Source organism: Crinia signifera, chromosome 5 (assembly GCF_055691185.1).
Source record: "Crinia signifera chromosome 5, ASM5569118v1, whole genome shotgun sequence".
NCBI lineage: Eukaryota > Metazoa > Chordata > Amphibia > Anura > Myobatrachidae > Crinia > Crinia signifera.
In genome coordinates, this window is record NC_139221.1 from 276,377,848 (window position 1) to 276,402,844 (window position 24,997).

General features: G+C 42.4%; 1 protein-coding gene across 12 annotated transcripts in view; it reads left to right on the forward strand.

The window, feature by feature from the left end:
• Positions 1 to 24,997, forward strand: part of KMT2C (lysine methyltransferase 2C) — a 218,964-nt gene that overhangs the window by 103,509 nt on the left and 90,458 nt on the right. For 11 of the 12 annotated variants that reach the window (XM_083189044.1, XM_083189048.1, XM_083189054.1 and 8 more), the window contains exons 7-14: positions 625 to 787; positions 1,184 to 1,355; positions 2,154 to 2,268; positions 2,967 to 3,139; positions 5,175 to 5,323; positions 6,131 to 6,241; positions 7,770 to 8,479; positions 22,275 to 22,394. In XM_083189044.1, the coding sequence (XP_083045170.1) occupies positions 625 to 787; positions 1,184 to 1,355; positions 2,154 to 2,268; positions 2,967 to 3,139; positions 5,175 to 5,323; positions 6,131 to 6,241; positions 7,770 to 8,479; positions 22,275 to 22,394 (1,713 nt within the window). The remainder of the gene's footprint in view (positions 1 to 624; positions 788 to 1,183; positions 1,356 to 2,153; positions 2,269 to 2,966; positions 3,140 to 5,174; positions 5,324 to 6,130; positions 6,242 to 7,769; positions 8,480 to 22,274; positions 22,395 to 24,997) is intronic. The other variant, XM_083189052.1, reaches the window with a different exon arrangement.

A 24,997-nucleotide genomic window follows, 5' to 3' on the forward strand; every position in this document is an offset into this window, starting at 1 on the left:
GTGCAAATCCTCAAAATGCTAGGGCCATAGTCAAAGAATAGTTATTGCAGGCAAATGGTCTGAAGGCAATTCATTGAAACAGTTAAATATTGAAATGGGCCTTTCTTATTAGTTTTAAAAATAAATATATCTTTTTTGGATCGCATCGGGATCGAATCACACGGCAAGCCAACCGACACACGTGCGATTTGGACGCTTATAGTGCAGATCTGCACTATATAGTCATTGCTATAAGTGTGTCCAATCTATTGGTGATACAGTGGCTAGCATTGCTTGAGTGCTAAGGAATGTAGACCATGAACTCTGTTAGGGCAGGGGCTGATGCCAATGGTGTATTATAGCTACAGAGTGACCCCCGATATGTCTGCCTCACCATCTACAGAATATGAAAGGGAGACTTTATATAAAGTTATTAATATGGATCACCATAAATGTTAAACTGTATTGAGATAAATGTACGTGGAGAAAGATAGATATATGAACACTTGATTCATTTTTAATATATCAATTTTGTACAAAAATGTTTGAGTTGTCTTCTGTCTAATGGTGTTTTTTTGTTTTATTTGTTTTTTTCAAGTCGTTCCAGATATTTAAAATGCTCTTTTTCTTCCCTTTGTTTTGTAGCCATGTGCATACTGTAAGCATCTTGGAGCTACTATCAAATGCTGTGAAGAGACATGTTCGCAGACATACCATTATCCCTGCGCTGCTGGATCTGGTGCCTTTCAGGATCTTACCTGCTTCTCTCTTCTTTGCACAGAGCACATGGATCAGGCTCTTGAGCGTTGTAAGTTGAATGAGGATAGTTTTTGAGCCTTTTGATGTACTGTAGACACCTGTCTGAGGACTACAGTTGCCACCTTGTTGGTGCAAAATTAGAGATATGTATAGTAATAAATAGCTGTAGTGTCAGCCTTACAATCCCTTATAGGCCTATAAGGGATTAGAATGCTCTGACACTACAGCGGTTACAATGTTGATTGTGGAGTAGGTCTGTGTGGCTGTTGGTACAGACATTACTATGGTTCCACAACCTGGAAAATTATGGGATAGATCAATGGAAGTTAGAGCTGTCCTTTATAACCATGTAAAACTCTAGGATATAGTGTGACCATGGATATTTCACGTTGAGATATTTGTGTTGTGTTTGTTACATTTACAGCTGTGTTTCTTTCTCTTCTAGCTAAGGACGATGCAAACTGTGCACTGTGTGACAGCTCTGGGGACTTGCTGGACCAGCTCTTTTGCACAACTTGTGGTCAGCATTACCACGGCATGTGTCTGGACATAGTGGTGACCCCTTTGAAACGTGCTGGTTGGCAGTGTCCAGACTGCAAAATCTGTCAGAACTGCAAGTAAGTCCTAGATCAATGTATGTTTGTGTGAAAGATTGACGGTGAGTGCAGTGGTACGCTAGGGTCTCTGGCCACCATATAATATAGTTATAAGGCATAAATTGATGTTTCGTGAGTGTGCCCAGAAAAGTAGCTGGTAGAGCACTTGGTCTTGTGTATAACAGTTGCTGTCATCTGTGGGCTTTGGAGAAATCCGGTGACTCACAGGAGGGGGAATTCAATTGTTTGGACTTTTCAGGGGACACATTTCAGCTCACAGTCCCCCGAGGTGGTGGGTTGAATTGTGCGAATAGTCAGCTGTCATGGCCGTTGTTCTCCGGTGAGAACACTGGCCCTTGGATACCTGGTGGGTGGTCAGGAGACACTCCCACTATTTCCGCAGTTGTCATCTGGGGGTTACTAACGCATTTCTCAGCCAATAAGACGATTCCTCAGAAGATAGCTTGCCTGTTCAGTCGGACTGCTACTGATCCACAATAAACTGTGGTTGCAGCCTAGAATATGAAGGGACTGTATATGGTGGGAGCAGTATCTTCAGGAGGTGGCTGTCCTGTGTATAGGGAGCATTATAAATTGCGGGTTGCAGTGTACAAAGGCATGTGTGTCTCAAACAGAACTCTGTCAGGCGCCCTCCAGTGGCTGTCGGCAGCACCGCAGGCTTTTAGCCTTTTATATATTTAGATAGTGCTTAGAATTTCCTCATTTGGAAATAGATTGTTTTCCCCCATTCATTAAAGTTTCTCAGCCTCTGTTTGGTTGATCTTATTTAACATTCCCTTTTGCTGATTTTTTTTTTAGACACTCTGGAGATGATAACAAGATGCTTGTCTGTGACACCTGTGATAAAGGTTACCATACGTTTTGTCTCCAGCCTGTTATGGACTCTGTACCAGCAAATGGTTGGAAGTGTAAGGTGAGTTTCTATTATGTGTATCTTGGAATGGTCTTTACTATGTGTAGGTTTATGAGTGATGTTTTTATGTGAAGGAGTAAAGAAAGTAAGCCCCTTAAAGTGAAATTAGTCCTTATACAGGGGGTATGAATAATAAAGATACCTAAATCACTGTCCAGATGGACGAAGGGGCTAGGCAAGTATCTTTTTTCCCTTCATTTGTTTATTCAGGCTTATAGTTCTGCTCAATGTCCTCTAACTACGGCAACCACAGTCAAATGGCATATTTTGTAGTGAGAGAGACATTGGAACACCCCTTTGAGCGCTGTCTTCTGTGTCCTGTAAAATCCTCTACCACTTTCCCCACCCTCTGCCATAACATGATATTCTCAGTGTTGTGAGAAGGGGAGAGTGATTGACAGCCAGACTTGTTTGTTCTCCAGAGAGATTTTGAAAATAAGGAATTTCCTTTAGCTCTAAAAGTCATTAACAGATACATGTTTAAAAGGTAATAAAGTTGCTATTTGGGGGGAAAAAGCATCATTATTTTCTACAAAATATGTACAAAGTTATGCGCTAAAAGATTAATTTAGGTAAAAAATAATTAGTAAGAAATAATTCTAAAAAGGTATTTATTAAAAAAAATATTTTTCCTACTGATATCTCAACTGTCAAATACTATATGGATTTTTAATTGACCCATCGTTTCTCCTTGGCAGAACTGCAGAATATGTGCAGAATGTGGTACACGGACCAGTCGTCAGTGGTATCTGAATTGTTTGATATGTGACAACTGTTTCCAACAGCAAGCCAGCCTACCTTGCCCGCTTTGTGATAAGCCCCTCCAGCCAGATATACAGAAAGACATGTTGCACTGCCAGATGTGCAAAAGGTAACCACCTTCATTGTATTACATGTGTTGAACCCTTTTCAGGCTGATGGGTTGATTTAATTTTACTTATGTTCAAAATAAACCTTTACAATAACGACGGTTAGCAGCTGCCTTGCACACACTTTAAAAATGCCCAGCATTTTCTCTCATCAACAACACTCACACAATTGAGAGAGCCTCTTCCATTCCTAGTACATTCCACCACAACCCGCATTAAATGGTATCTTCTGCAGTTGAAGTACTATATATTAAGAGGTATCTCTGCAGTCTGTTGTTGAATAATTTGCAGTGAGGATGCCGGTCTTATCAGGATTGAAGCGACTTAATGGTAGGTACCGGACAGATGAGTCATTCCTTCTCTGATATCAGCAAGTCATTTGGAATTTCATTTGCAACATTTTAACGGATGTCCCGTGAAATTACATCAGAGAAGATGTACAGCGTTAGAAATCACTTCTGCTGGTGAACAATCATGGGCAGCATCTGGTCTGAATTATAATATTCAACTGGCATGCTACATTTCCACAGGTAACTGGAAAATGTAATTCTGAGGCTACAAGTAACAGAGTGCAACATTCCCTTTTATGTCTGGAGTACAGAAGCCAACACTACGTTCTGGTCCCTTTGCTGACACAAGTCTATGCGCACCGCCAGTGCTCGTGAACACCGCAACGTAACACGAAGATGACTGGTTCCAGCTGTTTTAGGTAGATGCATGATAACTATAGGGAGAAAACCTGACAAGGAATTTGTCCCCAACATTACCAGCAACGTATAGTCCATGGAGTTGGCGGCTGAGGGGTTTTCACCTGGCCTGCATTGGGACCACTGATACATTGACATGCTCCATAACTATCCTTCTGGCTTGTGTTATGCATTCACTCAGTCATGAGCGGTCTCTTTTAGCACCGCACAGGTCCATAGCCACTAGATTATGGCTGGAGGAGTTTGCCATCATTAGATCATCACCAATAGAACAAATGTGAGATACAGCTCAACATGCCATCAATGGCATAAGACTATTAAGGAATTGTAGACCATTATTTTGGAGGCATGGGATGCATTACTTACACATTAATTCAGAGAGCTTGTGGATCCCATGGCAAATTCAATTTCTGCTGCAATCCATCTGAACGGAGAATCTACACGATACTGGACAGGTGTCTTTTATTTTTTTTCGGATATGGGTGTAACCTTTGTTTTTAGTTGAAATGTTACATGTATGTAATGCATGCCTGTATGTCACGGTATCCCATTTAAAAATCATGCAGTTTCATGGGTGCCATTTAAATGTCTCAAAACGTACTTTGCCTGAAGCATTTATTCTTATCCCAAGGTCTCTGTAGGACCTAATGAATAACTGGCTTAATCTATTTGAGGTGATCATTAAACATGGCTGCCGTGAACCATAGGAATTTGGATAGAGGAACCTCCTGTCCAATGCCATCTATAACTTTAAAATATCTTTTCATTTTTGTCTCCTGTTCCTGTAGCCAGTGTTATATCACCTTAGACTTCTGTTTCAGATAGTTCACAAACAGCCACTGCTTTTAAGTGATAGCTAAGGCACACACTGAAATGTAACCTACAGGGCAAAGCTTCCCAAAGGGTCCAGGTTTTAAGTAAATATATATATATGGCTAAGTGGTTAAAGATATGGCTCAGCACTAATGGTTAAATCATGTTGACTGAGTTACTAATTCAGGGGCAGATTTTATTAAGCTTGGAGAAGAGATAAACTGGAGATAAAGCGGAGAAAAGGTAAAAGGAGATAAAGCACCAGCCAATCATCTCCCAACTGTCTTTTTCAAACACAGCTGATTGGCTGGTGCTTTATCTCCTTTTACCTTTTCTCCGCTTTATCTCCAGTTTATCTCTTCTCAAAGCTTAATAAATCTGCCCCTCAGTCACTTGTTGCCAAGAATATACAGAATATGCGGACCGTTAGGGTGCCTTGTGGACCAGTTAGGATGTTTTATTGGATGCTATAGGATGTTTTGACTTTTGTTGAAATTGTAATGTTCTGATTCTGCAGGTGGATACATTTAGACTGTGAAAAATGTCCAGATTATTTAGACGATCATTTAAAAGACGAATATATCTGTACATTGTGTAAACAACTGGAAATGGAGAACGACACAGGGGAAGAATGTATAGAAATGGAGGTTGCAGAAGCTGGCACCAGTAAGTGTTCTCTATCTGACCTGTTCTTGGTATTTATGATTATGTAGAGGATTGTGGCATAGGGAAGGTATTGGATTTCCCCATATTCTGTTAATAGTACTTCTGACTTCCCAAGCTTTCCAGGATGGATGTGTGCAGGAGCATGTCTGATTCCTGTGCTAGTTATGTTTCTAGCTTTATTTATTAAGTTTCTTATATAGCGCACACATATTCCGCAGCGCTTTACCAGTGGAGCTTACATTCTATATTCCCTACCACATGTACACGCACACACATTAACTCTTGGGTTAAATTTGTTGGAATCCAATTAAGCTACCAGTATATTTTTGGAATGTGGGAGGAATCCGGAGTACCCAGAGGAAACCTACGCAAGCATGGGGAGAATATGCAAACTCCGCACAGTTAGGGCCATGTTGGGAATCGAACCCACAGTAATACTAACCATTACACCTTTGTGTCACTTCCCTTCACGCATCTTTTTAAATGATATTTAGAAACATTTTAGAATTGAATATGCTTTTTGTAAAGTGGACACCTCCTGTGTGCTTACATACGTCAAATGTTTCACCTTCTATAAACCCCTGTAGCTATTGGGGTTTTGATGTGTCAAATTGATTATGTATAGTTTCCTTCATTAGACTTCCGTTCAAAACAGCTTTTTTTTTTTTATGGATGGTTCAAAACATGAAGGGAGGGTGTGTACACACACATATATAATGTGTACAGTATATATTTATCATTGTTATATTAAAAAGAATGCGGTGTTATGTGTCACATTAGCTATTTAACTATATTTTATTACTTCAGTTTGCACAGATGAGATTGAAGTAGATGCAGGAGGAAAAATTACATTTCAAGATGAAGCACTTAATCACATCGATATTGTTCCAGAAGCAGCAGTAATGGGTCCTGATGAAGGTATTTTAATGTATATTTTGTTTTAAGACCTATTTGGTTGTTTAATAGGCACCAGTTAATTTTCTTCTTAAAGGTCCTGAGCTTACAAGAAGAAATGTGTTAAAATTGTTTTGCATCGTACCCAAGCACTTTGGTCTGGTTAAACTAGAGATTGGGCGTCCCAAAAAAATTGAATCTCCCCCTTTTTATTTACTAATTTACAGTATTTATTTTTGCTCTTCCTGTAAAAAAAGCCTTAGGTATCACATAAGGGATCTTCTAATCTACTTGATCCAATCTGTCCTTCGCTCCGCAGCCAGGCTTATCTTCCTCTCACGCTGCTCCACTTCAACAAAATCTGCACTGGCTCCCATTCCCCTAAAGAATCCTCTTCAAACTTATCACACACACATAGAAACATAGAATTTGACGGCAGATAAGAACCATTTGGCCCATCTAGTCTGCCCCTTTTTTTACCCTTCAGGTAAACTCAACCCTTTTTATTCCTTATTTCTTTGTAAGGATATTCATATGCCTATCCCAAGCATGTTTAAATTGTTCTACTGTCTTAGCCTCTACCACCTCTGATGGGAGGCTATTCCACTTATCCACTACCCTTTCTGTGAAGTAATTCTTTCTAACAGTGCCGTCTCTAATTCTACTGCTCCATATATCTCCCACCTTATTTCCATTCATACTCCCTCCCGACATCTTCGGCGATTGTTGACTCTCCGCCACCCTGATCACTGCTTCCCATGCTAAAGTTCAGGACTTGGTCTGTGCTGCACCCCTTCAGTAGAACGCACTACCTCCATTAGACTCTCTCCGACCTTGCAAAGCTTCAAACGGGCATTGAAAACTCACCTATTTATCAAAGCGTACCCTACCGATGCCTAACTTACTCCTGAGGCTTGTCCTCTGACCCCCTGCCACACACGTTGACTGTCTCTGCCTGCTTACATCTTGACATCCACCCACCTGCTTGCACCACATGTAATCTGTCTGTTGCCTCTATTAGATTGTAAGCTCCTCAGAGCAGGGCTCTCTTTCCTCCTGTTGTCTAAGCCCTTTTCTCTTCACATTTCACTCACAGCTCTCCCATACTCTAACACCCAGCGTCCATCTTTGACCATCAGCCCCTAGTAGAGCTTTGATCAAGTCCTTGCTACTTAAATTTAAGCTGCAATGTGTATTGAACTGGGGCATTAATTTTACCTGTAATCTTTTTCTGTTATTTATTTACTGTAATGTTAAGTTTTGTCTCCCTGTAGTGTTCCTTTGTACGGTGCTGCGAAACACTTGTGGCGCCTTATAATATAAATGTAATAATAATATATATTGTATTTTTGTATTTGTTTTTTATATAATAATATAATGTTTATTTTCTTGTAATTTAAAGTTAAATAAAAAAAAGCTGTTAGTTGAGAGTCTGTGTCTAGACATTATTTGTCGTAACGTTTTCTCCTTCCGATTAAGCAGGCATAATGAACCCCCAACAATGGGAGCAGGGCAATTTTAATCATTTTCTTTAAAATCATTTTTTGAACAGAGATTCCACAACAGAATGAGAAAGCAGATTTGGAAAGTGAGGTTTCCTGTCAAGTGGAAGCAGACAGTATGGACCTGTCTCAGCCAGACACTGGGCACGTGGTACCATCTGAGGTGGCAGGTAAGGCTGCATGCGAGAGGGTAATGTCACCGCTGTGTCTTCATGAAGAAGCAAATCCGCAACAAGAAACTCAAAGTCCCATGGAGGGCATAAGTGAACCACAGACTATTTCACACACCCTGGAGGATTCTTGTAAATCGCCTTCCAAGTCTGAGCTCACAGATGATACTTGTACAAAGCTAGACGAGCACTTTGATTTAACAAGGGGTCACCAACACATTTCAACAAAAAAAGATGATCCGCTTGTTGCCGACACCTGCGATTTTCAGCACAAGGAAGCAACTCCTAACAGTGAGACTTCTACAGAAACTAGTTCACCTTTTGGGGACAAGACTCTGAAGTCTCCTTATGGAGTGGATTCCCCGGCCACCTCTGTCGATACTAATAAGACCAGTGTTTCATCCTCACCAGCAGTTTCCATAGACTTCCATTCTTCAAATGACATCTTTCAGAGTCAAACTCCGGCACATAGTTTTAGCACAGCCAATGGCTTCCCAACCACCTATATATCCGTGGCTCCAAAAATTGGCATGGGTAAGCCAGCTATCACCAAAAGGAAATTTTCTCCCGGCAGACCAAGATCACGACAGGTAAATGTTATGGTCATGGCTGATTATGAATTCTGTTGAATAGAAATTCAGTAGTAAGCGCCACTGAAATACAAGAGGATATACTGTGAACGGATCTCTTTGTAGTTATCAGATTCAGGGCGGTATTCAATCCGGGATTCCGACTGATCGCCTCTAAAGTCTGCATCCTGGACAGTTTTCGTTCCACTAGACAGGAACTCGACAGACAGAATGTGTTCCGCCTGTCGAGTGTCGAAAAGTGGGCGTGTCGGCAAAACGGCTGTGCATTATGGAGAAACGGCCGTGAATTAGACAATCCATGGCCGTTTCTGACAAAACAGAACCGACTAGTTTAAAAAATGTATCTGTTTTGTCGAAATCAGCCTTCAATGCTGTCATAAAAGGCAGCATTGAATAGGTGGCGACCGCTATTTCCCCCTGTCGGAAATAGCGTCCAGGATTGGGTTCCGCCCTTGATGATTTCTGGTTGATTCAATTTAAACCTACAGCAACTATTTCTGACAAGACTCTTTTATTATAAATGAGATAAATATCTATATATATCTATCTCCCTTCTCCCTCTATCGATCCATATATGGGTCATTTCATTTAGATGCGAAAGTCACTGTTATGTGCAACATTGGCACAACTTTGGTCCCTGTCTCATATTGCTGCGTACAAAAAAAATCCCAAGTCCATGGTGAAATCGGAATGCATCTAATTGAATTGTCCCCATATATATGTGTGTGTGTGTTTCGTAATATATCAACGTTTTATTTCTGAAATGTTTTCTGCAGCTATTTGTTAACTTGATTGTCTTTTAAAGTAGTCTTATTTGTAAAATAAGTTTGCAATAAGACCATGTGTTAACCTGAGTGAACTTCGTATTCCTCATCTATTTGCTTTTTAATGTATTCGAAAGAGGTGATTATGTATGATGATTTTTTTTTATTGGAACATTGACAATAATAATCTTTTGTTGGCTATAATTGCTGCTATAAGAAGTTTTTCATATGGGCACAGAACTGATGTGTACATTTTTATTTCTCAAGTAACCTATTGAGGAAACCACATGATTCCTTGAGCATTGGTTGTTGGTGGTATTCTTTAGTTGTAGTATTTATTTTCATTATGTTAGCATGTACACTTTTTGAGAAAACTATAGCTAGTAACTGGTTTTTATTTTGATATTTTTTTATTTTCTTTACAGTTAAAAAATAATTAAAGTTACAATGTAATGGACTGAGCCAGTGGTTACCTTTATGTGGTCTATGACTTTTTTGATTCTAAGCCTTGCACTATTAGTGTATCACAAGGAATAGAAATGAGAAGCGCTGTTTCAGGGCTACACTTTGATATTTGGAAACCATTGATATTATGGTTTAGTTTTTTTCTTTAGAGATTCTCTGATAGAGCCTATAGATTAGAACATCTTGGGGACTTCTGATAGGCCCCCTCCACCTCAGAGCATCAGCCACAGGCCTTTGCGCAGAGGTCTACTGCATATGTGCAGTGTTGCATATCCGTAAAGGAGTGTATCGATAATACAAACATTCATTTATTTTGTATTAGACATTCCCTCATCAATTTGGCCGATTGATATAAGACCGTATTCAATAGTTTTATGTGACCATTTTTTAATAATATCTGAAGTATCTGTTCTAAAATGTAAGCAACGAGTTTTGAGCTATGTTTTTAGGGATTTTTTTTTTTCACCTCAGAACCCCCTTCTCCACGTCCCCTGCAATTCTGGTTAGACTAGCACCTGGCCTACATCCAGTGCTTCTGTAGGCTTGCAGCCTAGTGTAGTTTGAACGTACATTGTGAGCTGCCCAAGGGTGTTGATGCATCCACTGCTGCTGTCCCAGTTAGTGGGCCCCTGCTGTTCTGCTAGTTTCATTAGTGAGAGGAAAAAACAGGACATTTTCAGTTCTCTGTGTATATTATGGAGAATTTCTGCCATGTATTGTATATGTATTCTTTTTATGTAGTAAACTGAAGCTGTTTTTTGTTTCAGTTTTTTCGTTTTCTGTGACCAAACTAATAGCGATAAAGGCAGATATACTTAGCCTTGGAGAGAGAAAAAGTACCATTCTACCAGCTCCTGTAATTTTTCAAGCAGCCTTTAAAATGGCAGTTATGAGCTGATTAGGTGGTACTTTATTTCTTAAGGTGGCCATACACACGCAGATTTATCTGCAGATCTGGCTGGTTGGAACAAAGACATGGTTATGGATGGCAAATGACAGTTGACCATTTGCTTGGGAATGCTGGAAAACTGACAAACTGTCACTCATCCATAACCATGTTTTTGTTCCAACCAGCCAGATCTGAAAATAAATCCTACTAGTGTATGGGCACCTTTACCCCTATATCACTCTCCAAGGATAAAGGTCCATACACACTGGGCGATAATGCCCATCGTGTATGGACAGCGATGACCGCTGTCATCGCTGGAGGGAAAGTTGCTCAGTGCATACATGCAGCAGCGCTCACCGCTAATCACCGGGCCATACACACTGGGTGGCTTTGAGCTGAAACTTGCTGTTTTGAGTGGGTTTCAGCTCAAAGTCGCCCAGTGTGTATTGGCCTTTAGTACACTTGCCCCGTAATCCTTAGACTGCAATGCCACAGTAACTCCTGGGCTCCTATTCTGAATGATTAGTAGTCGCCTTGTCTTTACTTTGATCAGTCTTTCACAAATATTGGAAGTGGGTTTTTGTTTATATGGATATATACAAGTAAACATTTTTCAAGAATTTACTTTTTTTCACGATGGCGTCTCTATCAGTTTACATAGTAGATGCAGATGTTTGGGTGGCAGAACCAATATTGTCTGTAGGAATAATGAAGCAAGACATTTAGCCCACTAATGTCTGCATACACGGGGTAGAGGTCCGCAAAGTCCATTCTTTAACTATAGTGCTTTCTGATGTAACAGCATTTTATAAATGAAAGGCATGCGACCATTATTGTTGCACAATTTTATAAAGATGCGCTATGCATCTACATGGGTGGCTTTAATAACAGCAGCCATTTTCTTGTAGAATAAACACAGCTTTATACACTTTTAATATAATTAGACTTAAGCTATAATTGCGGTACTTGTGTATTATCTGGGCGCCCGATTTTTTTCATCGGGTTGGAAAAATCGTATCGCATGCAACCAAATCGCATGCGATGCGATGGACCCGATTTTTCCATAGGAATCACTGTTAAATGGCCCCCAGGCCCCCCAAAATGCCGCTCAGGCCCCCCATTGTTTGTATGCCCCCTCATTAACGCCACCCCACCATCAACCCGAAGCGTGGCGAGCGGTGGCGGTACGCGTCCTCCGACCTTTTCATACCCCCACTATCCATGTTGGTGTGGAGTTGATTCTAAATAGTGTAGCGAGCCACCGAGCCCGAAGCGTGGCGAGCGAACGCGCATTACTTCACAGGTTTTACGCGTCTGCTCGCTGCGCTCGCCAGGCTTCAGACTCGGTGGCTCGCTGTGCTCGCCACACTATATAAAATCAACTCCACGCCAACGTGAATAGTGGGGGTATGAAAAGGTCGGCGGACACGTACTGCCGCCCCTCGCGGGCTCGCTGCGCTCTCCACGCTTCGGGATGGCGTTGATGGTGGGGTGGCGTTAACAATGAGGGGGCATAAAAAAAATGGGGGGGCCTGGGGGGCATTTCACATTGACCCTAATGGTCTCAGGGATCATTTGGGACCATGGGAAAGTCGCATCGCATCTGATTGTATGCCTTAAGTTAAGGCATACAATCAAAAAACCGGGCGCCCAGATATTACACAAGTACCATAATTGCTTTCATTTCTTACAAAAAGCCAGCGGCTGCATCTGCTTGGGACTGCCGGGGTTTGAAGCCATTGGACGGTGACTTTCACACCTCCAGGAAGTTGTCTCGGCTTGAGCAGCTGAAGTATCACACTGCAAGTGTAGCGGTCTCATTTACTGATATATGGCAGCAATTCTCTGCAAACATGTGGTCACCTGAATGTAGGCCAAGCAGTTTGCAGCCAGCCCATGGTTTTGTTCTTACAGCCACCTTATGTCATATTATGTGTTTTATTCTTTTATAAAAAAAAAAAAAAAAGGAAATGTGGCAAGCCATTACCAGAAACTGGAAGCATTCATGTCAAGGATGGGCAATGCAGTAAAATGTATCTTTCAGAAGTATTTACTCACACATTTATTTACAGAGTTTGCCTTGATCTTGTAACACAGTGTGGGTCATTTACATTTTTGGGGGATGCCAGTATTTGTATATAACCTTTGGGGCTGAGTGCCAATTTTGATGTGCTTGTCACACCCAATATCATGTGGTTTAGCGCTCATAGTAGTTAAACCTGAGTATAAAGTACTGGGTGCAATGCAGACTAAATGGGACACACTTTGCACATTTCTGCTCATCACCTCGCGAGGCCACAAGCAGAGATGTGGGCACCCGCGCAGAGCAACAATTGAATCGCTCCTCCAGTCGCCCATTATAGTGTTCATTCTGGCACCCTGAACCTTTCAAAATCCATACAGTTCATCTTTCCTGCCTACTAGCACAGTTTGTCTGCTGCATCTTTGCATGAGCATGGAAGGTAATGCGGAAGCTCCACCAACCTAGCTCCCACACAATTTACTGCGCTTTTTCTTTATTTCTAAACGTATATTTATTTGTTTCTGCTTAGCAGGGTTATTGCTTGTGTTCATTTTCTGTCAGTCGTTTCAAATCCTTAAAATGTATTAATATATTTGTTTTGGTAATTTGAGAGCAAGAATGTTACTTAAAACACAAAACATTTTCAGTATTTGAAGCATTTTCATTTACCTCCATTTGTCTTCGTGTAGAGTCTGCTGTTCTGTCACTGACCTGGCTGTCATTATGCATTTATGCAGCACTGACTGCCAGAGCCTGTGCTACAGGTAACGGGTGATTGCCCTTTTGCAGGTCATCCATCACACTAGGGGGTGGTAGAATGTTCTGCTTTATAGGTGTTCATGAAAGAATAAGTGGGGTAAATTTTAATGTTTTCATTTCCTGAACATCCCTTTTAGAGACCTTTTGTCTGTAATCTACAGTGACTGTACAAGGTATTTTTTTAAACACTGCTATGTTGCAATATGGAACCATAATGGATTGAATTTAAATTTATTTCCTCTAATTTGCACTTATCAACACAAAGCATTCTCTAATTTGGCCCCAAAATTCAACACACCATTTGTCAAATTGAATGAATATGGAACTGAAAACCATTGCATAAGTATTTACACCCCCCCCCCCCCCCCCTTCCATTAGTGCATTTCAATGGCAAATAATCAGATTCCAACCCAACCATCTCAGATTTTCATGATATTTGGTAGTATGATAGAGGATGTAAAGTAACTTTATGTATACAATTTTAGCCCTCTGTGATCCATGGCATTCATGCAACTGGGTTGCAAACATGACGCATATAAAATTTATGCTTGAAAAGTTAAGTAAAAGAATCAGAACTATACATCTTATTGTGGTGGAACTTTCCTGATCTTGTTTTGAAGCTAAAAGGGAATAGTCTCCTAAAACATTTGTTATAATTAAATATTGGCTTCTACATTTCATGGTTACATGATGTGACCTTTGAACTTGAATAACTAAAGTATATGTTAATTTTTTTTTATACATAACGGAGGGTGTTCTGTTATTTTGCCTGTGCTGGCCTTCTTTTCTAATCAGTGTCTGTCAGAGTTATTCAATTGTTGCTCCGATCAGACTGGCATTGAACGTGGCTCAAAGCATCAGGTTTAGATTTACAAATCAAATTTATTGTTATAAAGTTAAATGCAATCACTCTTTGATATAAGTTTCATTTTGGGAAGCCTTAGGGAAGAAGAGTAAAACATATCTTAACCCTTTGAGTGTCAAGTGAAATTGTCAAAATGTAGATGTGAAAATTGCCAAGCAAATATTTTTATTTAACATTAAAGCTATGTAGACACACTTCGTTTTGCTTTAGATTCAATGTTGGATTTGATTTTCTATTATATCTGGCATTAGATCTTCCCATTCAATTTGGCATTAGATCTGTACTTTTGCATTCGATATCGATTTCAATATCGAATTCGATTTACATTCATGGTACATTGTACACATTCGGTTTACTGGGTCGAATTCGATATTTCCTTGGCTGCACAGTCTATTTTTCTTCGATTTTGAGAAAACGGGAGCGCGCATCAAATAGAATGCAGATCGAAAGTGTCATAAAAACCGTTAGATGTGGCTTCTATAAGCAAAATCGAATCGAAAACCGGGAAAAATCAAAGTGTATGTACACAGCTTTAGACCTGTAATATTTACCTTATATAGGAAATACAATATATATCAAATGTGAGCGATGCTGGTGGGTTTTTTAGTGGATATTTTACACATCTGTCACAGACTTTGGCACTCAAAGGGTTAAAACCCTTCTTGCACTTGCAAGTTCAGACTTGTCTTGTCTTGTAGTGTCTCTCTGTGTTCTTAGCCTGGCTGTAGCTTCTGCATTGAGAACAAAATACAATGGACTAAAGGCCCAAAGTTATTTCTACAGCCGTGGGGACGGGACTGTGCCAGCATCGGCAAGTGCTTGCTGGGGCTCGGTAACTATCTGCTACCACGTCTGTACAGGCACAGATGATGGAGGGTATAGTCAACTACCCACAGAAGTGCTTGTCGTTTGTCATTGGAGTGACACTGAGCCATATAATGAAGAATATCGATCTGAAGTGCCAAAAAAGGGATTTTTGTAAGAACTTACCGTTCGAATCCCTTTCTCTGATATGGTCCTGGTGACACAGCTCAACACTGGGATGTAGGAGGGTCCGAAGGAGCCAGGCACCTATCCTAAAGTTTTAGAGGGTAGGCTCCTCCCCTACTGCATCCCTGGACTCTTCAGTTCATCTTTCAAAGCCACTGGAATACATTAACTCAGTACAAACGCCTGCACATATTATATGCACATTTTATAACAGAAAACTGTTAACTTTTAACCATTTTAACATGAACATCATGAAACTTCTGGCATACTTACTGAGCGTAAGGGAGGGATCGCTGTGTCACCAGGACCATATCAGAGAAAGGGATTCGAACGGTAAGTTCTTACAAAAATCCCTTTTTCTCTTTCAATGGTCCTGGTGACACAGCTCAACACTGGGACGTTCCAGAGCCGGTCCTTTGGGAGGGTACGCTCAGGTCTGCAGCTCTCAGCACTGCTCGCCCGAATGATGCGTCCTCCGACGCGAACTCATGGAATCTATAGAATTTGGCAAATGTGTGAACAGATGACCAAGTGGCAGCTCTGCAAACCTGCTCAGCTGTGGCCCCATGTCGAACCGCCCAAGAGGTGGCAACTGACCTGGTGGTATGCGCATTTATTTTGGCCGGTACTGGTCTACCCACTTTGGTGTATGCAAAGGCTATCACAGACCGCAACCACCTAGCAATAGTCTGCTTAGATGCAGGCCAACCAATCTTGTGTACGTCATACAATACCAACAATGTGTCAGTCTTCCTGACACTCTTCACTCTGTCCACATATATGCGTAAGGCACGCACAACATCCAAAGTTCTCAACTTGTCCCTTTTCTTAGAACCCTCTGGGGGTTGAAACACAGGTAGAACTATCTCCTGATTTAAATGGAAGGTAGATACCACCTTCGGTAAAAACTGAGGCACTGTTCTTAAAACAGCCCTGTCATCATGAAAAATTAAGAAAGGAGATTTACATGACAAAGCTCCCAATTCTGAAACTCTTTTAGCAGATGCTACTGCTAACAAAAACACTAGCTTCCACGTAAGAAACTTAGTCAGCCGACCTTAAAGGTTCAAAAGGTGCCTTTTGAAGGCATTCCAAAACCAGTGATAGATCCCAAGGTGCTACTGGTTGCTTGTATGGAGGTTTCAACCTGGATACTCCTTGTAAAAAGGTTTGAATTTCCGGCAAAATGGCTATCTTTTTCTGGAAATAGATGGACAAGGCCGAAATCTGTACCTTCAGTGACTGAAGGCTTAGGCCCGATGAAAAACCATCTTGTAAAAATTCCATCATTCTTGATAGCTTAAAATGAGATGTATGAGCCTTTCTTCTCTCACACCATCGAATGTAAGTCTTCCAGACTCTATAATAATTTGCCGAAGATACAGCTTTCCTGGCTTTTATCATCGTCTGTACTACTGCCTCAGAAAACCCTTTTCTTTTCAAAATGGCGGTTTCAATAGCCAGGCCGTCAAAATCAATCGATCTGAATCCAGGTGATTGAACGGGCCTTGTCTTAGAAGGTCTGGTCTCAGAGGTAGACGCCATGAGTCCACAGACAACCTCTGAAGCCTCGAGTACCAGGATCTCCTTGGCCAATCTGGGGCCACTAAGATCACTGGAACCTTCTGCCCCTGTATTTTCTTCAGAAGTCTCGGTAACATTGGTACTGGTGGGAATGCATAAAGGAGATCTCCCTGCCAGTGAATAGTCATGGCATCCACTGCCTCCGCTAGTGGATCCCTTGTTCTGGCATAGAACCTGGGCACTTGACGGTTGATCCTGGATGCCATCAGGTCCACATCCGGAGTTCCCCACATCGAAGTGATTTGGTGAAACACCTGAGGGTGTAAGTTCCATTCCCCTTCCTTGAGCTCCTCCCTGCTCAGGAAGTCGGCTTCTATATTCTCTATTCCTGGGATGAATATAGCCGATACAGCTGGAACATTCTGTTCCGCCCATAGGAAGATTCTGGATACCTCCCACATGGCCAATCTGCTGCGTGTACCTCCCTGGTGATTCAGATACGCCACAGCTGTGGCATTGTCGGTCTGAATCCTCAAAGGGAGGTTCTGTAACCTGTCTCCCGCCAAGGAAATGACTTTCCAGACAGCTCTCAGCTCCAAGATGTTGATTGGTAACGCTGATTCCTCTGCCGTCCACAGGCCCTGAAGCCTGAGATCCAGGACTATTGCCCCCCAGCCCCTGAGACTGGCGTCGGTAGTTACTATCAACCAGTCCCAGGTCTGTAATGACCGACCCCACTGAAGGGAATCTACTTCTGTCCACCATTTCAAAGATTCTCGGGTGTCCGAAGACAGCACTATCATCTCGGATTTCATGGTCAAAGTGTTTCCTGACCAAGCTGACAAAATGTTCCATTGGAACCTCCGAGAGTGGAACCTGGCAAATTGAAGCGTCTCGAATGACGCCACCATCTTCCCCAGGAGCTTGAGGCACCTCCATACTGAAATGCTCTGAGCCCTGAGAATCTCCTGGACTAGGGTGACCAGATCCCTGGCCTTTACCTCCGGGAGGAATACCCGATGAAGATGGGTGTCCAGTATGACTCCCAAGAATTGGAGCCTTTGTGACGGTACCAACTGAGATTTTTGCAAATTTAAAATCCAGCCGTGAGCCTGCAAAAAACTGATGGCCTCTGCCAAGTGACTCTGCAGCATGGCTGCTGACTCTGCTTTGAACAGGAGATCGTCCAAATAGGGTATTACTGTGATTCCCCTGAGCCTCAGCACCGCCGCCATTACTGACATTATCTTTGTGAATACCCTTGGCGCGGTTGCTAGCCCAAAGGGTAACGCCCGGAATTGTAAATGCAGGTCTCCTATGGTAAACCTCAACAAGGTCTGATGTTCCGGGTGTATAGGAACGTGCAAATATGCGTCCTGGACATCCATGGACGCCAAAAATTCTCCCTGGTCCAGACATAGGAGTACTGACCGTAGAGACTCCATTTTGAAATGGTCTACCCATAAATGAACATTTAGAGACTTCAAATTTAGTATTGGTCTGAAAGACCCGTCTGGTTTGGGCACCAGGAACAGCGTGGAGTAAAAGCCTTTCTTCCACTCTGTCTTGGGGACTAGTGTCACCACCCCTTTTTCCAAAAAGGAGTGCGCTGCTCTCACAAGAGCTGTACGCAGCCGTGCCTCCTTTGGTAAGGATGTGGGAATGAACCTCTTCGGAGGTGGCCCTCTGAAAGGGATTTTGTAACCCTGTGTTATGATGTCTAGCACCCAGGCATCCTGGTCTAGAGAAGCCCAAGCGTCCCTGAAGAGCGTGAGACGCCCGCCCACTTTTGTCACTGTCGGGCAAAGCCCCTGACAGTCATGCAGAGGGTTTATCCTCTCCTTTATTGGCAGGCTTCTTGTGAAAAGAGCCAAATTTTGACTTTTGTGTCTTGCCTCTAGAGGGCTGAAACCTTCCCCTGAAAGACTGTCCTCGAAAGGACGCACCACCTCTAGGGGAGGGCCGAAAGGACGGCTTAAAAGCAGAAAATCTGGACGTCTGCTTTGCTGAGGAGGCCGGCAGGAATGTACTTTTGCCGCCTGTGGCCTGTTTTATAATCTCCTCTAATTCGGTACCAAAGAGTACCTTTCCTTTGAAGGCTAATGTTTCCAGAGCCTTCTTGGACTCATTGTCTGCTTCCCAGGCTTTTAGCCAAAGCACTCTCCTGGCATTAATGGAGACTGTGGACACTCTGGTTGCCATTTTAATAGCTTCCTCCTCTGCTTCAACTGCATATTCTGCTGCTGCCTTAATCTTTTCTGCCAGCAGTAATGCACCCGGGTCAGCCTGCAGCATGGTGCATAATTCACCAGCCCACTCTATCATGGCCTTAGAAACCCAGGCTGAAGCAATAAGGGGTCGTAAGGTAAACCCCACCCCTTCAAAGATAGCCTTGAGGTTTCCCTCCAGCTTTTTATCCACAGAATCTTTAAAAGCTGCACCGCCCTGTACTGGTAATACAGTAGCCTTGGACAAACGTGCCACTGAAGCGTCCACAACTGGGACCTTTTCCCAGAGCTCCGCATGAGACTCTGGCATGGGGTACAGACTAAGGAATCGCTTAGGCATCTGAAGCCTCTTATCAGGAGTTTTCCAAGCCCCTTCTAACAATTCCTGTAACCCCTCATCTGAAGGAAAAGTAACAGCCTCCTTCCGCTGTCGCTTAAAAACACCTTTAACAGGAGTCTTATCCTCCACAGTCAGCTTTAAAGCCTGCTTCACAGCTATAATGAGATCCTCTATACCAGCAGCAGAGTTCTCTTCCAAATCATCACCCTGATCCCAGGGGATGTCAGTATACTCTCCTTCCTCTTCATCTACCACAGTAGTTAAGGCATAAGACCTTCTAGGGGTCCCTGCCACATCATCCATTTTGTCCAGCATTTCACTGAACCTGTTAATCCCTTTTGCAGTATCCTGCATCACCTGGATAAGTGCAGGATCTGCCTGGGTAAGAGGCAAGGAGCCAGACGACTGCTGAGATGATGGCATAGGTCTCTGTGATTCTACCAGCCCATCACTCTGCCTGTCCAAAAGCTGCACCAAAGCGTTTACTGACCTGCCTAGGGCCCTGGCCCACGCAGGTTCCATATGCTCTGCCCTATGGGGATCACTGCCCATGGGTCTCACATCAGCGCAAGTAATACATAAGCCCCCCTTGGCCATCTGCTCAGGGACAAATTTTTGTGTGCAAACATTGCACGTGCTCAGTGCATTAAGGGCTCCCTCCCCCAAAACCACAGCCTGATGCTCAGACATGACGCAAGTGATAAAAGTATATCTATCAGTATACACAGTGCAAACAATGTACAAGCGTTTATACAGAGGCAATGCACCCAATCACTTATCTGTCTGTTGGTTTCAACTGCGGGGAAGCGATGCCCAGGAAATCCAAGTCACTCTGCCAGGATCAGTAAGCCAGCTCAGCTCCGCTGCAAGCGTTCTGAAAGGCGCCAAAGTCAGAGTGAAGGAAGAGACCACAGGTCCCTGCTGCTGCGGGGTCCGTGACCTTTTGGCGCCAACCACCCCCAGCAAGCCGCTCCTTAGGTAGGATTTCCTAGTTCCAGTGTCTCCCCCTCAAATGGGGATCACTTGGAACATGCCTGTCACAACGCTGCTGTCCTCTCATCTAGGAGCTCAGCGTGTAAGCTCCGCATAAAATGGCCGCCGCCATCACGGAGCGCCTGTCCCCCATGATCCCCACCTAAGCGTGGAGCCGGTTTCAGGGTACTCCGGAGCCCAGGCAGCCTTTTAGAAAAGGCTATAAGCGCTGCACAGGGAGACCAGACAGCGTCTCCCCTGTGCACAGTGAGCTGACAGGACGCGCTTCTGTCAGCTCCTGCTGCGCAAGCAGTGTGAGGATTCACTATGAGAATCCTCACACTGTGCCTACCTAGCTAGGGTAAAAGTTAATAAAATAATAAAAATCCCCTAACTACTCTAATTCTTCGGCTGCTCCTGCAGCCCTTTAGAATAGCACCCACTCCAGTGGGCACCTAACACGAACTGAAGAGTCCAGGGATGCAGTAGGGGAGGAGCCTACCCTCTAAAACTTTAGGATAGGTGCCTGGCTCCTTCGGACCCTCCTACATCCCAGTGTTGAGCTGTGTCACCAGGACCATTGAAAGAGAAATGAGCAATGCCCATTCTATCACCTAGACATTTTATCTTATATAGTTGATCAGTAAACCAATGCAATCCATTTAATATTAAAATACACTAAAATCGTGAATCCATGATTGAAATACAGGTACTGCCATTTATTTGCATAAACACAATGCATCACTCAGGGCTAAAATTTTACATATGAAAGTTACTTTGTCGACCATCCTTACAACTTTCATTTGACATTTATAACTCTATCTGATTTACTCATTTAAGATGCTGGAGTTTGAGCCTATTTGTCTTGGTTTGTGCCAAGCATTGTGACTTTTATTTGGTCTCATCACCATAGAATCTTTCTCAACACAGTTGTCTTTCCCATATCTTTGGGCAAACCATATACATCGGGCTATCCTGGCGTGAGTTTGGTAATGCAACCTGCGTTTAGGAAACAGGTCTGCTATTGTTGTCCCATACACAGAAGACTGGATTTGCAGTCTTGCAATTCAGCTATTGCAGGCCTCCCTTTCTACAGCTCTTCTCACTCACAGATATTGAGTTTTGAAGGACGCACTGTTCTAGGTTTATTCACAGTTCTGTATGTTCTCCCTTTTTTTTGGTCTATGGGCATAACTCAACATTGGGATGAATTCAGTACCTTTATCGTGCCCTTTTCCTATGGTACTTCTCAATGACCTTAATCCAGATTTGCGTAGAACGATTTGTCCTTATTTTGTTCCATTTGCTTGGAAATGCACTATCTGGTGGAGTGTATGTATATATATATGTGTGTGTGTGTGTGTGTGTGTGTGTGTGTGTGTGTGTGTAAACACACAAACACCCTCTGTAATCATGTGACACACTTCACTTGAACACAGGTGCACCCAAATAAACCACTTATGTGACATGTTTAGAGTTTGCTATATCAATGGTAATCTATTATGGATTTCGCAAGGGGGTGAATACTAATGCAGCCTATTTTCAGTGTTTGCCTATAGGAGAAATATATTTAAATTAAAATCCACCATGGTTCCATGCTGTAACACAAAAAGAGTGAGAGTACCTTCTTAGTCACTGTTTGTATGGCATAATGAAATAAGCTGAAAGCCAGAGGTAGGTAGATGGTGTGACTTTCCAGCCCTTCTCTGAGACCGCAGTCAGAATGTACCTCAGTAGGTACTGAAAAGTCACTGATGCCTATGTCTGGCTATATACGATCTGACGCCGCCTGTGGTCCATCATTCCGAAGTGTTCTCAGCACATATTTCAAAGTGCATGTTGTGTTACATTGCAGATTAATTGTGGCAGTCTCATTGTCTATGTTTGCTTGGCTTTTCTAACCCTTTATGTTGCTGGCTTTGTTACTTTTCTGTTGCTGAGTTTATACATATATTTTTTCACCTGCCATGTCTTAGGGGACTTGGAGTACCAATAATACAGTGAGCCCACCTTCCTGGTCAGCTGATGGCTCAGAAGGTTGGGACATTTTTAAATCCAGACAGCTTCTCGGCAATCCATTTTGGAGCATCAAAGTGGTAAATAAGTTGCATTTCTTCTTATGTGTCATTTTACCCTGTTATGTGTGGGACAAGCACTGTCTCTTCCTCCATCTTTCAGTTTGTGTGCATTTTAGGCCATTACAGCTTTGTCCTCTGCAGACTTTTCAGCTTTAGCCATGTTGCCTAAAATCATTCATTCAATTTGCTCATTCATTATCTTATGAATTGCACTCACATTATGTTCTAATGCAGCTCCTCCTGCTTTCTATGTATTAGTTCAGAATAAATGATGGAGAACCTTCTACTCGTCACTATTTCCTCTTTGTATCTGTCTACAAATAGTACGATAGATATAATTATATTGTTTATATCGCTTTGTAGTATGTGTATGTATATATGTATGAAAATATTTATATATTACAACGTTGGGGTGCTCCTCCAGTATATCGTTTTTCAAGAGAACACGAATGTATTCCTTGTTGTGTGTACAGTGTGTGTGTGTCTCCAAATAGAGACTTCCACAGAAAACGGCAGATCACCAAAATGTAGACACACTCTCGGCAATAAAGAGGCAAGAGACAGCAATCCTTCGATCAACATTTCAATGCGCTATTGCGGTTTTGTCATATAATTTATTTATGACAATACTACACTTATTTGGTTTATTTTGCTTTGAATATAGTGCAATCCACAGTCAAACTTGCGAACATAGCCTATAAAAGTGTAATGTGGCCATAAACTGTAATCACAATTTATTGTAATTCCCTTTCATACAGTGAACGCATTTGCATTAGGCTGCTTTTTTGAACAGTGAATAATTTTAAGAAAATCTAGATTTTTCAATGATTTTTCTAGGTGAATTTATGGATTCCTAGTAAAATTGGTGGTGATTTAGTGAATTGCTTTGTAGAGGCGATGCAGTCCAGCATGCTGTTAACACAGCATGCTAAACCTGTGAGCTACGCCTGCCATGTGCATGTTACCTGGATCACCCCATAGGGGTCCGCAGGAAAACTGACAATTTTAGGTTGGAATATGTATGCCTTGTGTGTGTTCCTCATTGCTTGTTTGGTAGTTTCTGGATCCAAGTTGGAAAAAGAACCTTTCATTCCCAGGGGAGGAGCAAGACTGGTGACCTGCCGCTGTTCACCCATTGCCTTTAGTAACCAGGTGGCGAGCGCAGCCTGCAAGGGTCCATTGGTTCTCCCATGTTCTAGACCTTGCTTCTTATCTCGTAAGAGTTTTTTCCCCCAACTTGGAACTAGACCTAACCTTGCCAATACCTCAAGCCAGAACATGCAGTCTTGCATCAGATTTCGTTGATTTGTCCACCTCTGTCAGTGCTCATTCCGATGGCTGCCCTGTGAACTCAAGATTTGATTATAGCAGAAATGCAAAACGCAGAATTTGCTGCCTGGTTACTTCACCAGCAAACAATTGCGGTTCACATGGGTATTGTCCCCACAAAAAAAAAAAAAACATAGATCTTGCACAGTTCATCTTCTACACAGTCATCTTAATGGAATCACATGGGGGGAAGTTTACTAAAATAAGGGAGGTCTATTTCACATGGGATGTTGCTATGGGCAACCAATCAGATTCTATTACCTTTTAGAAGGCGCTAAATGAGAAGTAGATTCTGATTGTGAAATATAACTCCTATCTTAGTAAATTTCCCCCAAGGCATTTTGTAAAAGTTTCTACACAAAAGCTAAAAGTGCATTTATTTCTTTTTTTTTTTTATTTCTTAATCCTTGTCCTGAAAAGAAGACTGAACTGATTCATGCATTTAAAAATAAAAAGGTACTTGTGTATTATCACGGTGCCCGATTTTACGACATACGCAAACGTAGTAAAATTGCATCGCATGCTGCTATGGTATGGCATGCGATTTTGACACTTACAGGTATAATGGCATTTAATGTACTATACCATTAAATGACATATAATGTCATTTATTAAGGCCTCCCCAGTATCAACGAGATCTCGAAGCGTGGCGAGCCCCGCGAGGGGCGGCGGTACGCATCTGGTCCGACCTTTTCATACCCCCACTATCCACGTCGGCATGGAGATGATTTTATATAGTGCACCGAGCCCAAAGCATGGCGAGGGGACGTGTATTGTTACATGTATTACGCGGCCGCTCGCCATGCTTCGGGCTCGCTGCGCTCACCACACTATATATAATCAACTCCACGCCGACGTGGATTAGTGGGGGGTATGAAAAGGTCGGGCGGCCGCGTACCGCGGTCCTTCGTGGGGCTCGCTGTGCTCGCCATGCTTCGGGATGACGTGGATAATGTGTGTGTGGGGGGGGGGGGGGGGGGGGTGACATGATGGGGGAAATTTACTAAAGGAAATTTGTAAAAAATAGGTGTATTTGTATCCAGAAATACACTTAGTTTTGACATTTACTATCCCGAAAATACGGCTATTCGTATTGATAGCACGTCAATACGAATACGAATTGCCGTATTTTCGGGATAGTAAATGGATAGTAATGGATTTACAAATTTCCTTTAGTAAATTTCCCCACGATATGTCATCTAATGGTATAGGACATTAAATGACATTATTATAGGTTCAATCAGAATCGATATCTCATCGCATCACATATGATACAATAATGGCATGCGATG